The 18,588-nt window shown below is 35.3% G+C and overlaps 1 protein-coding gene across 2 annotated transcripts in view; it reads left to right on the top strand.

Moving 5' to 3' along the window:
- Invadolysin (leishmanolysin-like peptidase, invadolysin) overlaps positions 1-18,588 on the top strand; it is a 254,307-nt gene that overhangs the window by 10,317 nt on the left and 225,402 nt on the right. The window contains exon 2 of one of the 2 annotated variants that reach the window (XM_035866704.2): positions 10,926-11,006. The exons of the other annotated variant lie outside the window; for it this stretch is intronic. Within the exon in view, the coding sequence (XP_035722597.1) occupies positions 10,971-11,006 (36 nt within the window). The 5' untranslated portion in view covers positions 10,926-10,970. The remainder of the gene's footprint in view (positions 1-10,925; positions 11,007-18,588) is intronic. 2 annotated transcript variants of the gene reach the window in all.

Raw genomic sequence — 18,588 nt, 5'->3', positions numbered from 1 at the left:
ATTACTATCACTATCATTGCTACACCATCTTTAACTCTTCTTCTCGACGATAATGAACGATCCTTTTGGGAAAAGAGAACGATCACAAAAAATTACCGCACTAGTTTTCCTATCGCGGATATATCGGGACACGCCTATTTCCAGTTCTTTCGGTAACAAATGAAAAAGCTTCGGGAACGGGAGAATTATCAACATTTTTTTTCATCTCTCTCTTTCTCTCTCTCTTTCTCTCTCTCTCTCTCTACACCGTCTTCCTTTCCCTCGATCTCTTCTTGAAAAAAAAAAAAAAAACATTTTGTTTTTTACGAAGCCGTCCCTACAAACTGCTAAGATATATTACCATTTCTTTTTGTGAGTTCGAAGAAAGATTCCATTTTGCATCTCTCGAATTAATTTGCAACTCTTTGATATGCGTAATTCTTGCGTGAGGAAGTTATATTCACGGAACAGTAAGTTACACGCCGGTGAAAGAGAGGCAACATACAAGATATGGATATAAGCAAATGTGTCAATGGTCGTAGATGAAAGCTATACGAAAGTGAGAGGCGTTCGTGAGCTAATTAACGTGCGGAATAGATAAACAGAGAGAGAGAGAGAGAGAGAGAGAGAGAGGGAGAGAAAAAGAGAGGGAAAGATAGAAGAACGACGAGATTACTACAAGCGTCATCGGTGAGACACAGTATTACGATTAAATTATGCGAACAAGAGAAACATTAGAAATTTTTTGAAATGATTTCATTCTTTTTATCCATTAAATTTCTCTTCACACAAACTCGACAAAATGCTGGTCTATCTGTGTGTAATCATTTTACTCGGATTCTTCTGAAAGCACTTAAATATCTTCGTGAAACTTTGAAGAATTCTTCCGATTCAAGCTAAAACTCTCTGTCTTTTAAGTTTTAGCAAGTTTTGGGCGGATTTTGGTAGGGCATTTTGTGTAACTAAGAAGAATCTTTACTCTCGGATTTGAAAAGTTTTCAAACGCTTAGACAAATATTTCGGTGGTTTTGAAAAACTATTATCGATGCTATGCCGAATGGAGGAGGATCGTTTTTATTTTATCGATTTATTTCTATTTCCTTTTTTTTTTTTTTTTTTTTTTTTTACATATGTGATTTGATATCTCTCAATCTCATTATTATTCAATAGACTTTTTTTTTTATTTTTTTTTTTTATAGATTTAATGGTTCAATCATTAAACCAAGAAAATGGTTTAATTACAGTCATAAATCTTGGTATACCCGTATATCCTACTATCGCATGGTAAGAATTAAATTCATAAAAATCAAGATCGAAATATCTTGATCGAAGCATGAAAGTTGCAAGAGAGACGAGAAATAACTCCGACGAAATGTTAGAATTTATTCGGAGTAACGAAAAGAATGTGACTCTTTTTCATGATAAAGTGTCGCAATTAAGTTGGCACTTGATATATTCTGAGATGAAATTTTCCACTTTAATGGACCACCTTGCGCCTGGAAATTGCAAGAGAGAAAGAAAGAGAAAGAAGGAAAGAGTTTAAACGTTCAGTCATATACTCCGCGTATTAAATATTATCTCTTTGTTCTTTTTTACGTCTATTATTTGTAGAATTTCTGAGATATTTTCTTTTATCATTAAAAGGAATTAATTATAACAGGTTGATATCTACTAAGGTAAATTTCATTTTATATATCACTCAACGATCGTTTACAATGAAATCTGCATCTGAAAGCTAAAGAATCACCGTTCGTCCTTCTCTCTTCATTCTCAGTAGGGAGAAGGACAAATCTAATCTTTGTCAATGTCTCCGAATCTTTATTTAGGATCAAGTGTAGAAGACAGTCTTAATAGAATCAACGTCCTTTCATCGTTTGCCATAGTTTCCATGGGAAATGTTTCGAATGAATTGTGTGCAGTTTATTTCGAAAAGACAATGCTAAGTCTATAATCTAACGTGAGATAAGACGAATATAAGGATGATTTTGATTCAATGATAATTGGTAGAAAGGATTTCTTTCTTTCTTTCTTTCTTTCTTTTTTTTCTTTTTTTTTTTTTTTTTGGATTAAGGAAGAGAACGGAAAATAGAGAGTGGAATTTTTTTTGAAGTAAAAAATACGGCTCACGAACGAACGTGAGTGATTTAATGCGTCGTCCGACGAAGTGTACGAACGACAAGCAAACGCCATTATTATTAACGACAGACTCATCTATCACGAAGAGCACTCGTATCTAGGATTATTCGTCTTGTCGATATACATATACGTATATACGTATAGAAATACGCCACAGAAAGACGAGAACGGTATATAGTAGTTAACACTTCGTGACAACAATATGAACGATTCTTCGCACAAATCGATGATCCATTCTGAATTGCTATAAACGTTTCTCTCATATACGTCGAAAGTGATTCTTAGGAGAAACTTTAATCAGATTACTTGGCACAGAATAAATGGCACACGATGATCAATATGAGAGAATAATCCTTATATAGAAAATTTCTTCGTCCTTCTTTTTTTCTTTCTCATAAATATCATCTTTAATAATAATAATAATAATAATAATAATAATAATAATAATAATAATAATAATAATAACAAAGAACTTGATCGAGAAAGCGACAATCTGACAGAAGAAATTAAAAGACGTATGACGATCATTTCTTTTTTTTTCGGCTTTGCAATTCTACAAAATTCCTTAACGCGCGCAATAGCCTCGGTTTTCGATTTTTCCATTAAAATCGTTCGAATGTCATTGTTTTTCAACGAACATTATCAGAACAGGCAACTTCACGCAGTTTTCACTAAAAATTGTAAATTTATTTCTCGACGATGTTATCGGTGTCGATGCAATTTTAGCGATTCCGAGTGACCGATCGAAAAGTCAGATAAGGGAGTCAATTAAATGCGGCTTATCGTAATATCAATATGAAGAGTTTTACGATATCGTAGAAAATTTTGCATAAACGTTCGGAGGGAAAAAAAAATATGAAAAAGTATGTCATCATGATAAAAGAGTATAGAGATGGTGGTGCAGGATGCAGGATGTAAAAATGGAGAAAGAGAGAGAGAGAGAGAGAGAGAGAGAGAGAGAGAGAGATGTATGGCTCATTTGGTTCAGGAGATTTTGGGAGCATAAATATTTATGAACAAATGGCTCGGCAGTTAACGGTAAAGCGAATATTTGAACGGTAGAACGGATTTTCTCGGATTAACGCAGGACGAAAATAATGGTGATCCTTGCGTCCCGATGCGGCTTTCCATTAATTCGACCTATAACGTACGTTCGATCGTATGGATCGAAGCTTTTACTGTTATCAAAAGCTCGATCCAAACGTCTCTTTGCAGGAGAAATAGTTATACCTACTAGAAGTAGAAAGAGAGAGAGAGAGAGAGAGAGAGAGAGAGAGAGAGAGAGAGAGAGAGAGAGAGAGAAACTGTAGAAGAGGAAAGTAGACGCGTTTCTATCGAGCTGCCGTTGGTTCTAGCAAATATTTGCGCGTAATCGTCGGTAGCGCCACGTCAGGAGAAGGCTAAATTAAACTATTAATCGTCCAACCGGCCGACGTAGCGGAAACGTTGGCCAAAAGCGAATCCCTAGATTCAGGAAACGATTTTCTAAGAGGAAATCTAATTTTTTCCTTTACATCATGATTTACCTTTCGGAATCGTCTACACGTACATGTTCTCGCTCTCGATTCAATCGAGTACGAGAGTCTCTTTGCTCTCAAACTTATCGATTGTACAAAAGATATTTATGTTATTAATAATTACAAAAGTACTTTGAACGAAACTTTGATAATGAAACAAATTCGCAATTTCATTTGGAAAATGGAACGCAGACGGGAATAATTAAAACAAGTATTTTTATTATTTATTGCATTATTATTTTTGGTTGTACCAAATAGGTGATAGAAATAAATTCGCATTAACGTCCGATTTATGAATATTTTTGGAGATAGAAATAAAATTGTATTAAAGTCTACATATACGATTATGTTAATATTTTACAAAAGATGAATAAGAAATAGGTAAATTTAAGAATAAAATCGTGTTAACATAGTTCATGTGTTTTCTTATAATTCATTCGCAGTATCGATTCCATTAATAAAACTTTTTATTTCTTGTTATCGATCGTATTATTAAATTTTTTAGCAATGCAAAGTTTTTTTTTTTCGTCCATGGTAAAAGATGAGCAAAAAATAATACCGGTAGTGACCATGATGTTTCTCATGCTAATAGTCATGTGTTATCGAATGCATGGTATCATTTAATTCCTAACTTGGTTTGCTGCTTACGCAACGCGCTCGTAACGTTGAACTTTCTGTGTACAAAAGCGAAACAGGTTTCCTTGGCACCGATCTTTATTTTTCTCTTTCGCATGAATCCCGTGGAATACTAATGAGTGAGATGCGAATAGGTGAATAAACTTGTCCTGTCGATTATTACGAGCTTATTGTCTTTATGCTCGAGGTCATATCTATTAACTTTGACGATTAGCATTTGAACGTAATTCGTACGAATAAATTGATCAATTACGTCGTCGATATATAGTTACGATGTTTAATTATCGTTCTTTCTTTGAATTCTTTTATATTCGATTTAATAATTGATTGAATTAAAATACATATGATTCTATTTCATTGATTTACAGATAGATACATTTTTTTATTGTTTAGAAAAAAACAATTTTATATATTATAATAATTAAATATATTTTTACGTGTAAAAGAAAGACAGAGAGTTAGAATGGAAATAAAAATAACCCGAGTATTTTTTCATATCAATATCATTCGTATTTCCTATATAAATATTATTTCTTTAGCGATTTATGTTAAGACTTCGATTGATATAATGATATAAGTTAATGCCGTAATGAATAAACCTTCCATTTCAATGTATCCGTCACAATATGACGGGTTTCAATAAATATATATATATATACACATACACACACAATCGATATCCGTAAATTTAATATTAAACGTTAGAGTCAATCAAAGTATCCTCTTCACATCATGACTGAAGCTTTGAAGCATGAAAACTCTTATCGATTAGTAAACAGCCCGCATACGTTGTCCTTCGTTAAAACAAAAGGATTCGTGTTTGACTAAATTTCATATCAATTGCAAATCGAACGTTTTCGATGGGATAAAACGTTCGCAGGAGGCGTATCTTTCTCGATTGAAGGACAAAAAAAAAGGGATGGAGGAAGGGTGGTGACGGTGGGAGGAGGAGTTGGCGAAGGCGGCGGCATTGGAGTTAAATAAAAAGTAGAAATAGTAAGATAGTAGTAGTAGTAGTAGTAGTAGTAGTAGTAGTGGCAATAGCAGTAGCAGTAGCAGTAGCAGCAGCAGCAGTAGCAATCTAACAGCTGGCACAGAATGATACCAACACATTTTGCTTTCGTGTTCGAAGAAATTGCACGATGAAATTGGCGATAAGCGCGTTTCTTTTACGATACTTCGATTCTGTCGACGATATTCGTCCCTCGCGATCCTTTCGTTTCTTTGGTGAGAAAGAAAGAGAAGAGTAAGAAGTTAAGGAAGATACAAGACAGAGAGAGAGACAGACAGACAGAGAGAGAGAGAGAGAGAGAGAGAGAGAGTAAGAGAGAGAGAGAGAGATAGAGAGAGAGAGAGAGAGAGAGAGATAGAGATAAAGATAAAGGGAAAGAGATGGTAGGAACATGGCGCGCCCCTTGATTTTACAACTCGGGAAGTTACCTGAGAAACTTTCCGGCCAAGAGTTTCGAGTTTACCGCTTCTTGTGCAAATAGTATTTCGTACGCTAACTTTATTCTTGCGCGAGGTGCGCGTGAGCGTCGTTGCAACTTTCGTCTCGCATTTTCTTACGGTTTATTCTCCATTCTCCATTCTCTCTCTCTCTGTCTCTCTCTCTTTCTTTCTTTCTTTCTTTCTTGAGTCGTCGTTATCCATCTGATGTATCTGTCATATGCCAATGTTACGAGAAACAGGACTTTATTTTCGATAAGACTGATAATAAAAATTACGGAAAAACTTTTATAAAAGCTTATTTCGTTTTACGAATCTCTCTATATCTGTGAAATTATTTTTTTCTTCGACTTTTTCTTTTTTCTCCTTCTACTGCCATTTTCTCTTTTCCTCTTTATTCTTTTCTTTTTATTTTATTATTTCCATTCTTTTCATTTCAAAATAAATTTTATCGCAGGTGTTTCTTTATCGAGTCTCATATGTTCTTCACATTGTAATTCTCGTATCGGTTTTAATGACGATGACGTAGGCATATTACGTAAACGAGAGGAGCCTTCATTCAAATCAACGATACGTTCCCTTTTGCTTATTTTCATTCTCTCCTGTGGCCTTCTCTTCGTACTGAGTACTCTCGGATGAGTGGTTCTTGTTGAAGAAGCTCCATAGGTACTCTTCTTTTATCGTATGCAAAACAATCGAAGAGAGAGAGAGAGAGAGAGAGAGAGAGAGAGAGAGAGAGAGTGAGAAGAGGGAGGGAAGGGAGGAGAATGCACGAAATCTCGAGTAGATTTTAATTAACGTTTTGTATGCGCACCCTTGATAACAATCGTGCCCCTTATATTCGCATATTTCTCTGACGCATTATTGTCCCTTAAAAAATAGTTGTAACCCCCCTCCCCCCTCCCCATCCTCCAGCGACAATTATCGTATTATTTCCGACACGAAAGAACCGAAGACGAGCGTCATTTGCGTGCTCGTACGTACATTGTTGAAAAGCCCCATGAAGCTTTTTGCACGATACTCAAATTATAATTCTTAAATACAACGTAAGACTCGCGTGACACGAAGAGAAAAAAAAAAGGTCAACGTTCATTGAAGTTCGAAGTAATGCTCGAAAAATTAACGTTTGTTGCATTTCCAAGGTCATCATTATAATTCGTATCGAAAGTTCTTTTTTTTTTTTTTTTTTTTTTCGAAAGATCGAAAAAAAAGCAAACCCAGCACATTCAATCATCCTTCTGTCTCGATATTATTTCATTTTCATTCATTTTGTCACGAATACAAAAGAGACGAATAGGAGGATAGATAAAAAAAAAAAAAAAAAAAATATGAAAGAAAGAAAGAAAAAAAGAAAACAGTAAGAAGAAACGAATGAAAATTCTGAATATTACGTGGGCATTCGTGAGGCGTCGTGAACGATACGACAAAAACGCGTCTGGTATCGCGGAGACAAAATCGATATGTCTCCAAATCCTGAAACAGCCCTAAAGGCTTGTGCTACCCTTCGTTGGGTATACCATCACTATACCATTACCACTAGTCCCCTCCACCTCTGTCTCTTTCCTAATCCAACGTCGATAACGACGTAGACTCAATTTTAACATATCGATCGGTCGGTCGGATAGCGTTCGGTTATCTTCCAATGAAAGCGGTTTCCGCGCAGCTGTCGAAATTCTCTTTGGAAGTTGCGATCTATCAATGTTCGAGAACAGAGAGTAGGCGGCCATTGCCTCCATGTAATCCCCATGTGTGTAGTGTGTATATGGTATCACCTACGTACTTACGTACACGTCCTATAGATCGGTATGTTTCCAAGAAGCAGAACGAGGAAGTAGACACAAGTCTTTGGTCTAACGAAGGCTCACAGCTATGCTAATTGGTACCCTAAACTCTGATATAGGCTAATGAGGTATCTCTGGTGGTGCGTACTCACCTCCATCAACGGAATTTTGCTTCTCTCTCTCTCTCTCTCTCTCTTTCTCTCTCTCTCTCTCTTTTTCTCTCTCACTACTCTTTTCCTTGATCTATCTTCGTCTATCTTGTTGTATTTGTCAAAGTCAATAGAGATGATTTTCCTATTTCTCTCGTCTTTCTCTTCTATGCGAATACGTGTTTGAGTACTTAAGCGAAAAGGATAGAAAATCTCTCTTTCTCTCTCTCTCTCTCTCTCTCTCTCTCTCTAGAGAGAGATCTCTAGAGAGAGAGAGAGAGAGAGAGAGAGGAGAAAGAGCAACGCGTTACCAACCACGAATTTCTGATTCAGAATTCGGATCGATCGATCACTCGTTCGTCTAATCAGATCCTGTTTGTAGCCGGCTCACGATCAAACCCTCCGGGCTGGAAAATCAAAGGGCTGGAGAAAGAGAGAGAGAGAGAGAGAGAGAGAGAGAGAGAGAGAGAGAGAGAGAGAGAGAGAGAGAGGGGAAGGGAGAGAGAAGTCCTACGAATCATGCCATGCTCATAGTATGAAACGCGTTTCTTTATGTATACTACCTTGGGAAGATATACAGAGACACATTTTTGTCGATTTTTCACGTCTATCACCCTTTATCTCTTTTATTTTTCTCCCTCGATCGTTTCTATTTTCTATCTCTTTCTTTCTTTTTTTTTTTTTTTTTTTTTTTTTTTTTTTCTTTTACTCATACTTTTTCAATGATAAGTAGATGAAAAATCGATCTTATTTTTATCCTCTTACGGAGATATCGATTTCGATAATAAAAGCGAGAAACGAAGTACGTGATTCATATGAAATACCGACTTTTTATTATCTCTAAGTGTTAGTACCACCTTCACGATTCGAATTTGTCTTTTCGATCGGGGAATTTCTATTCTATTTCTTTGCAAAGGACCTTTCAAAAGTCACTTGGAATATGAAACGCGATCGATTGTCAATTTTTCAAAGGGAATTTTGAAAGAAAAGTAACGAGCATCTACGAGAAGAGCCAGAATATTTCTCTTACCGCGAATTTTGTCATGCGATTTAATCTATCTATCTATCTATCGCATACTGTTGCCTAATTGTCTTTCACGTAATTTTATTATATAAAGTCCGTTATCACGATATAACATTTATTAACAGTTTGATGAGAAACAAACCGTGGACAGTTGAAAGTTATCCTAATGGAATATAATATAGTTGTCGAGAGAAACGATCTACGGGGACTCTTCTTCGCTTCTAAACCCGATAAACGCGTTTCAAACTCGTTGGATGTACGTTCTTGCGTTTAGAAGTTAAGAAATGAATGAGAGAGAGAGAGAGAGAGAGAGAGAGAGAGAGAGAGAGAGAGAGAGAGAGAGAGAGAGAGAGAGAGAGAGAGAGAGAGAAAGAGATAGGAAGAGGGGGAACAACGATAAAAAATTCTGAACGCGTTTGTATACGTGCCTCACGCATTTCACCCTCTTCGTTTCTCGACAATAGCGGAGAAAGCCTGGCGCTCGTGCGTCATATGATTACCCTGTGTGACCTAAAGTGATGCGTAAATCATGATAAAGTTATGCGATATATACGTAAGTAGATCATCCATTTTGGAGATGCCATGGAAACAAAACAAAAAAGAAAAAAAAAAAAGAAAAAGAAGAAAATATAATGATTCTTCTCCCTACTTCCTCGTAGTAAAAGGGTGCCGAGCATATTTTTGCAGGATAAATTTGTGAATTGAATTTTAGACGCGTACATTTCTTACGACATCGATTTTACGGTCGTCTATTCTACCGTAGTTTCTTCCTTCCTTCCTTAGTATCGTACGTAGAAATCGTCTCTACATATGTTATATAGATATCAAATTTTTACGATTGCAAAGGGTTTTTTTTCTATCATTTCTTCCCGATGAAATAATTTTCTTCGGGATTCAACGATGTTCTCGCAATTTCGACATTTCCGGAAAAGGAACGTTTTACTTTTTATCATGGCTTGATAGAATCTTATTAAAGATTCGACGCTTCTTAGAACTTACGCTTGTTTTATGGTACTCTTAAAAAAGAGAGAGATGGAAGAGAGAAAGAGAGAGAGAGAGAGAGATAAGAGTCTTATCTATTTTCAGTCGTTAATTTCATTTCTTTCTCTATAGTAGACTTTCTCCCTCTCTCTCTTTACGAAAAAGAAGCAGGGTTGGTAGAAAAGAAATAGAATGGTGTCTTGTCCTTGATAGATCGCATCTCATGCTATTATGCTTCCGCTTACTGAAAAGTTATTTTTTTTTTTTTTTTTTTTTTTTTTTTTTTTTTTTTTTTTATAGTCCATACTATTATCGTAGACAATCTGTAACTGAGGAAGATCGTAAATTTTTACTTTGAGTCTTGATAGTGCGAACGCGATTTATTCTTCTTTTATTCCTTCCTTTTTCTTTTATGAAATTTTATATATAAAACTTAAAAATAAAGAAAAATAAAAATAATAAGATTAAAAGAGAAAATGGAAAATAGAAGAGTCGAGAGGAATGTGGATTCATAGTAGGCGATAATTTTTCCCCGATATTTTTAAACGTTATTTCTTTCATGTTACTTTCTGGAATGTAGCCAATAAGAAATTAAGTGAGATTTATTTTCTTTCTCAATGAGAAATACATGCACAATCTCGCGCACGTACAACACATACACACACACAGAGAGAGACAATAATAATAGTAATTAGCATAAAACCACTTTTAGTTCTTAATATTAAATTCCACAAATAATGGAATACTATTTTTGAAGATTTTCATCTATAATGATTGCTTAATGCATATTATTATGAACTTTCGTATGTTCGTTGATAATTTCAAGCTTCGCTCAGAAAATTGATAAGTGAAGCCAATATCTTTCGTCATTTTTTTTTTTTTTTTAAGAATATAATTCGTAAAAGGTAATTTTGTACGCGTCAAAAACTTGAACGATCCGTCATAATTCGTTCTCATTTTAGATGTATATATTCCTTCCTGTCTATAACAGACCCTTCGAGATCGAAATAAACTGACCGCTGATTTTGCTCTTTCTTCGAGGGTTTCGACTTCTTCGAAGTTAAAGAGATCTACGATTAGTAATATATTAATATCACACGATTTTAAAATAATATTGGATTTTAAACAATTTTTTTTTTTATTGCGAATGCGTAGATAAAAAAAAAAAATTAATCGTTATTTCATTATTGAAACGTCCATGATATTATTACTTAATCGTAATAAATACGTTCAAGTAAATGGATTAAAGAGAAAATTATTCTTTTTGTTACAGGTACGGCATAATTTTTGACTGTGATCCCCGTTTTCGGACCAAGATATGTGGAATTTAGTCACGTGCTCGACAATTTGCACGGTATAAATCATAACGTTCCTTCGAGCGTTATTACTTCAATGTTTATCATTCATTGTTCGATCATAATAACGTTTATTTTTTTTTTTTTTTGTTATTATTTGTCTTTTTCTTTTTCTTTAACCTCTTCATTTTTCTTTCCTTACAACGGCGAACTTCTCTTTGGATTTGTTTTCTGCGCAAAATCCAACGAATTAAATGACGACCATCATCGATTACCAATAATCGCGAACCAGTAAAACAGAAATACGACTATGTTTCTCGCTGATATCGAGCGGTGATCGTTCGTCTTTACGAGCAGTTTTATCGTAATCGTTGCTCTTTAAACGTCTACGTATACTATTAGCTTCGAGAGATATCTTCGTGTCTATATGTATACGTACATAAATTATTCGAGAGCGTGTCGATTTCCTATCGTGTCGAGAATTACGATTCGATGACTGTGGAGAAGTAGTATGAAGAGGATAGGAAGAGAGAGGTAATGGCACACGGTTAAAAGGTGCTGTCTCTCTCTCTCTCTCTCTCTCTCTCTCTCTCTCTCTCTCTCTCTCTCTCTCTCTCTCTCTCTCTCTCTCTCTCTCTCTCTCTCTCTGCATATCAATTTCTAGGGGAACCCACTGACTCGCATAGGCAATGAGATCGAGAAAGAGAGAAAGAGATAGAGAGAGAGAGAGAGAGAGAGAAAGAAGGAAAGGGGCGCCCAAGTCGAATCGTTTTCAAACGGCGTAGCTCGTTCGTCGAAGAATTACTATCTCTGCGGCATTCCAACGAAAATTTTATTTCGCACCGTTACCCCATAGTTTTTCAAAAGAACGAGAAGAGAAGGAATGAAAGAGAAAAAGGTGGAAAGGAACAAGAGAAACTCATGCTCGTCTCTAGAGTTACCCAAGGACTCGTTGAATTATCTATGGAAGAACGTAAGACGATTTTCTCTGTGGCCCTGTCTCTTTTTCTTTCTTTCTTTCTTTCTTTCTCTCTTTCTCTCTTTCTTTCTCTCTTGTTTCTTCCTGATTTTATTGTTTCAGAAGATTGGTCGTAAAACGGTGGAACAGTCTTTCCTTTTCGTGTTTCGAACTACAAAATCGACGGCACTTCTTTTACTATTTTTGTTTCGAGTACGGTGTAGGACCGTTCCCTTTACTTTCTCGATTTTGTCCTTTTCTTCCACGAAAATAAGTCGATTTAGAATCTTCTTCTTTTTGTTATTTTTTCTTTCTTTCTTTCTTTCTTTTTTTTTTTTTTCTTCTTTTTTTTCTTTTATTTACGCAAAACTTCCGACTACATTTCGTTCTCGATCTTCTTACAGATAATGAAGACCGATAAATATATACACGAGAACGTCCCCCTAAGAGGGACATAGAAAATTCTTACGATTTTCATTAATGAAATCGTGAATTAATTCTATACGACGTTTTACAAACTTTTCCATTATCATTCCATTAGGACTAAATAAATATATCTTACTAGTTTAGATTCCTTGTTTATTTCACTTTTTAGAGATAGTTAATAGGAAAATCAATGGAATCGTTTGTATATCAATGTATTACTCACGTTCATATCGGTGTGTTACATGAAACGGTAGATGTAACAAGTTAATAGAACTATCGAAAGCGACAAACGTTGAAACTGTGGTTTATAGAGGTGAGCTGTCCAAACGATTACACGCGCTTCTCGATCGGAAACTCGATCGGAACAGAATCTAGCTGAACACCATTCGATCAGCCAACCAGCTATGCAGTTAGTCAGTCAGTCAGTCAGTCGGTCAGACAGTTAGTGAGTTAGTCAGTTAGTCAGTCAGTTAGACAAATATTTCCTTTATTACGGTAGAACGTTACACGATTTCAATGCACGATAAATTTGTCCCAGATTTCTCCGTGGAATTTCTACTTACGTAGACGCGAATGAACCAACGTGATGAGATAGATATTTGTTAGCGGTGAGATAGAGTCGAACAGCATACGTGGAATCGATAATCACCGTGTTCGTCCGATAAAATATCATTATCGTAAGCCAGACTGCTGCTGTTGCTGTTGCTGTTGCTGCTGATGTTGCTGTTGCTGTTGCTGTTGCTGTTGCCGCTTTGTAGGTGTTGCTTTCCAAGTGTTTATCGTGTTCTCGCAGGAATGGTCTTCCGTTACCATTTCACGTTTACATCCGGATAAAGCAATTAATACGAGAGCTTGTGGGCTAATGGCCTGTGTCCGATTACCCTGATTATAATATAAATTTGAGATAATATTAATGTACCTTATGGCGATAGATCGACGTTAGAAACGATTCCAGAAATGATTCTTTTTCATTGTTTACTCGTTATATTTATTTGTTTCTAGAGAATTCGAGTTTTCAGTCGATTTCAATGAAGATCGTTCAATTGCCATTCATTCGTTTTATCGCTTTTCTTTCATATTATGTTTCATTTTGAATCGATACGTGCTTTGATAATATTTAAATGTAAAAGCAAGCTGCTATTTATCGCGTATTCTCTTTAACACGAACGTACTAGTTATCATATATGTAATATTAATCGGACTCGTAATAATAATAAAACCGTGAATTATATCGGATAATATCGAAAGTTCGAGTTATATAATATCGAATTGAAACGATCTTAAAGATTTTTTCTTATCATTATTATACTTTTTTTTTTTTTTTTTTAAGCTTTTTTACTTACCCATTTGTAACGATGTCGAAATAATGTAGAAAAAAAAAAAAAATTATCACTTTTTCTCTGCCCCGTTCAATTTGAACGAACTTTTTTTCTATTTCTTTTCTTTTCTCTTCGTTTAATCCTTTTTTATTCGTTCGTTCGTTCCAAGATATCATAGTTTCTCCTTTAAGACTACGCTGAAAGATAGAAAGGTTGGATTATTTCGCGAACGTTGGAGAAGTAAGGCAGCTTACATTTTAAAACGGAATTCTCGAAGGAATTCCCCTATTCGTTCGCTACGTCGTCGTCTCTCTTACGTCGTATGTTTTCTTCGCCGCCTTCGTTATATCCCTTTCAAGATGGTTTATTCGTGTAAGCTCTCTTTCTCTCTCTCTCTCTCTCTCTCTCTTTCTCGAGGAAAGGGGGATTAAACATGGTAGGTATAACGATCCTCGATAGCTTTCGAGTTTCCCGTACCTCAGCGAAATCGAAAGTTCCGTCGAGACGATGATATATCGAACTTCTCTCTTCTTACTACTACGTTTGTTTTCGCCAACTATCCTAACGATGACGTTCGACGTCGTCGAAGTTCCTCAACGGAGGAGAGGAACTTCTCGTCCTCCTTTTCGAGTTTCCAACGAAGGATAGATTGAGTTTTGCTCTGGCACGTTCTCAATTCAATCGTTCGTCCCAATTTTCCTCGTATCGACGATAGGAACTGACCGCAGCGTTTTTCATCGGCTTTTTTTTTTTCTTTCTTTCTTATCTTTTTTTTTTTCTTTTCTTTTCTTTTTTTTTTCTTTTTTTTTTTTTCTTTTGTTTTTTCTCCTTCAAAGAAAGGAAAAAAGAAAGAAAAGAACAAAAATTCTTACCCCGTGAACGACGAAAAGGATGAAGACGGCAAATTTCTTCTTCGCAATATTCTCGAAAATCTTCAAGCTATCTCAAAATTGTATTGGTCATTTTAACGAAAGTAATAGCCGTCATTTTGAAATTTTCTTGAAACAAAGGATTAAATGGACAAGCTGTTCCCGATAGAATTGATCGATGGATAGAGTAATAATATCGGTCTTATCAATAACGCGCATTTAATTTATTTTAAATTGTTTTTATCTTTATCTTTTCTTTTTTGTTATTCTTTTTTTTTTTTTTGTTCTTTTTTCTTTGTATTTCTTTCACTAGCTCAAGAAATACCCGAGATTTCACATTAATTTCGTTTACTTTTCTTACGATTACCTTCACTTCTTTATGGCGATTTAATTTGTTAGAGGTTGAAATAACGAGAAAAAGTGCAACGTTAAAATAGCTTAAATCGTTCGTGATTGGTACTACCTTCCGTTTTATTTAAACGTATAATATTTAGGGTCACCGGAGCGACTAATGCGTCTCGTTAACGATTTTATACGAACTCTCTGTAATCTCTTCCTCGAACGGAAAAAAAAGGAAAAAAAAGGAGGAGGGGGGAAAAAGGAAAAAGATAAAATGTCATTTAATAGCCATTCAGCTCGGTTATTGTCTCTTGGTGGAATTTCAGATTAAAAGACGCGTGTAATTTGATGTGACGCGAGAACGAAAGAGTAGAAACATTAACGAGCTTTCATCGAGCCAAACAACTCTTTATCTCTATATTACATATATACATATATATATATATATATTTATATATATGTACGTTCAAAAAAAGTAACTCTAGTCAGCGTGTCCTACGAGAATCAATATTTTTTATCGATCGAAAGAGGGGTAGTCTTTAACGAAGCTTAACTCTCGTTCTACGCTTGGCTGAACATGGAACGTCGCACGTTTGTATATATACGCATCGTTCGTCGTACGTGCACATTTGCAGATCCAACACGTGTATTTGGGCGTGTCGGATAGATATACAACGCGCACGGCTTATAAAGCATTCGAATTTGTGTCAGAAACAGCCATCGGAGTTAGTTCGAACCAACGATGTTCGCTGACGTCGAGCGAACGCCGTTTCGTTAGCTAGATCGTTGATTAAAATTGGCAATTCTCTTGAAGCATCGATCACCAGTATTACGTCCATCGTAACATCCATCAAAATTTTATTTCGTAGTTAGGTACGTCCAAGAATATATCGTGAAAAGAGAAAATCGAAATTGAACTTATTTCATTGAATATTATATATTACATAGAATAGGATGATTAACATTAAATTATGTTACGCGGAAATATATAACTCGTTCACGTTATCTTCGTTTTATTCTTTCTAAGAAGTAAGTCCATTTAAATGCAGGAGACCGTTTAAACGATTCCATGAAATTCATATTGTCCATTTAACCTAGGACTTATATAGAATACCTACATTGATATACATTGTTCGTTTCATAATTGAAGATTTCATTTTCTATTGGCAAGGAAAAGAATCGTATCGATCATTTATTTTAGATTCGAATCGGTCATCGTACTTACTAAGTTATATTACGTATTTTAACCGTCGTTTTTAAAGTTCGATGTCCATTAGAAAGAGCAAGGCATAATCGCATAAAATAACGTGACTTGCATCGGAACGAATCTCGCGCGTGAAAGCGTGCTTCTTTACTTGAGAAAGTTAACGAGCTCCTGGTTGCCTTTTTATACGTTCTTATCGTTGTTACCGTACGCGTAACCACTTGATGCGCAATTGTCGATTATTAAGGAAAAATGAGCAAAAGAGCTCTAGAGCTCTAGAGAGAGAGATAGAGAGAGTGAAGAAATGATGAAGAGATTTTTGCACGTATATATCTAAACGCAATAAAAATCAACGCGACATTGTTTGAACTTAAAATCCACGTCGGATAATTATTCGTTTATCGATATCCAATTACCTACTTCTTACATTAACCCACTTCGCTGTTTTTAACGTATCACACGAACGCCGATTGTTTTAAACTTGTTCGGCCTTAATAAAATGCTTTTTTAACATGAATTATCGTTGATCGGCACGCGGATAGGTCGATAGTTCAACGTGCCAGTATGATTGCGTCTGGCAAACGATGTTTCAACGTACCTGTTCTTGTGTAAAAATATAAAGAGTGGAGAATATCGCGTGACATATTCTATACATTTCTCTCTCTCTCTCTCTCTCTCTCTGTTATAATAGTTTTTTTTTTTTTTTTTTTTTTAGAAAAAAGATCGCCGTAAATATTATACGATATAGATATAGTTCGATCGACCTTGCGCAGTCGTGACAATTTTTCGACAAGTAGCTATAACGTATTTCTTTGCTCGAACTTTTTCATAGGACGAAGAAAAATCTGAAGCTTTTTCTTTTCTTTTCTTTTTCTATTTTCTTCTTTTCTCTCTCTCTCTCTCTCTCTCTCTCTCTTTCTTTTATGTGTCTCGAAACTTTGGAAACGATATGTAAAATACATTTTATATGTTACGTAAATGTTACATACTACTTTTTTCCACGGCTGTCTAACTCAGGAAAACTCTTTCGATAACAAAACTTTCGAGATATTTCGAATTATGGAAGTTCGATCGCTTATGTCATTTTAGGGGCGTATTACCAACGTAATATCCTAAAGATAGCTTATAAGAATTATCCACGATTATTATACATTATAATAGAGATAAAATGATAAAAGGGATACATGCATATGTATGTACTTATTTACTCGATTTAATATTAACATATCATTGTAATTACATAGTTCGTTTGAACGATTAAATTAAAAGACCTGATCATAATTTCTCCGTTGGGATTTAATGCTAGGATATTATCAATGGCCGTTGTTGAAGCGACGCTTTCTTTTTCGAATAGGACATTAATGGAAAGTAAAATACGTGTGCTTTTACACGCTCGAATTTCTACGTAAGTAAGAAGAAAGGAAGAAAAGAAAAAGAGAGAGAGAGAGGGAGAGAGAGAGAGAGAGAGGGAGAGAGAGAGAGAGAGAAAAAGATAGATAGATTGGCCGCCGTTATTGCCATTGTTTTGCGATGTCAGTCTCATTTTCTCATATCTGTAATGAAATCTTTGCTGTGTGTTACTTATAGCGAATAGAATCTATAGCTCGTATTGTCGTTTTCTCTCTTTCTCTCTTTCTCTCTATCTATCTATCTCTCGGTCGTTTCCTTAGCGCATTTCGAAACGTTCGTTTCGTGTCCCATAATATACAATCCTGGCATTCTTGTTCGCGCCCGTTGATACGCGCGAGAGAAAGAGCGCACCGAAGGAGATCGTGCGCTTCCCGAAATTAATGGCACTTCCGAAAGTAGTTGTTTCGGCGCATTAAGTGCGGCTAATGATCTTCCTTCGAGCTTCCTTCCGGTACTCTACCGACGAACTAATTACGTGCTCGCTTAGGCGCATAATCGTCGTAAACGTGCACGAAGATATTACGTTAGGTACATTATTCTTTTGATAAGTATCTCTTTTTCTCGTAAAGGACAAGGAAAAGATCGAGTATGAGATCGTTAAATTAATAAAAAAAAAAAAAAAAAAAAAAAAAAAAAAAAAAAAAACTTGTCTCCTAGCAGAGATCCTTTCTCTTGTCGCTTTTTATAATCCTCTCTACGTTCAAATAATCATCGTGAATTTTCAATGATTTCATATAACCCATATACATATAAAATATATATATCTATGTAAATATATTTACGAATCTATCTGTAGTCTAGTCTTTAGTCTAGTCTGTAGTCTATGTTCTTAGTTTCTACGATTACAATTTCGAATATCTCTGAATAATAGAAATCGCGAATGATGGAGAAACATATTAAATCGGTTAGCATTTATACGATCGTCGGTAGTCTTTGATGATGAAAATTCTCTATGTGAATTTGTAATGTTTAAATGTATCACTATTCTCTTTGTATTGTTTCGAATCGTGAAAAAAAAAAAAGAAAAAGAAAAATAGAAAAAAAAAAGAAAAAAAAAGAAAAAAAGTGAAAAAGCTCTTGCATTCGAGACGCGGCGCTTCGATAGGATTTTTGTGG

This window comes from Vespa mandarinia, chromosome 5, assembly GCF_050613455.1.
Source record: "Vespa mandarinia isolate Hongniang chromosome 5, ASM5061345v1, whole genome shotgun sequence".
Classification (NCBI taxonomy): Eukaryota; Metazoa; Arthropoda; class Insecta; order Hymenoptera; family Vespidae; genus Vespa; species Vespa mandarinia.
Note: the sequence above shows the minus strand (reverse complement) of the source record. Positions and strands in the feature narration are given on the sequence as shown.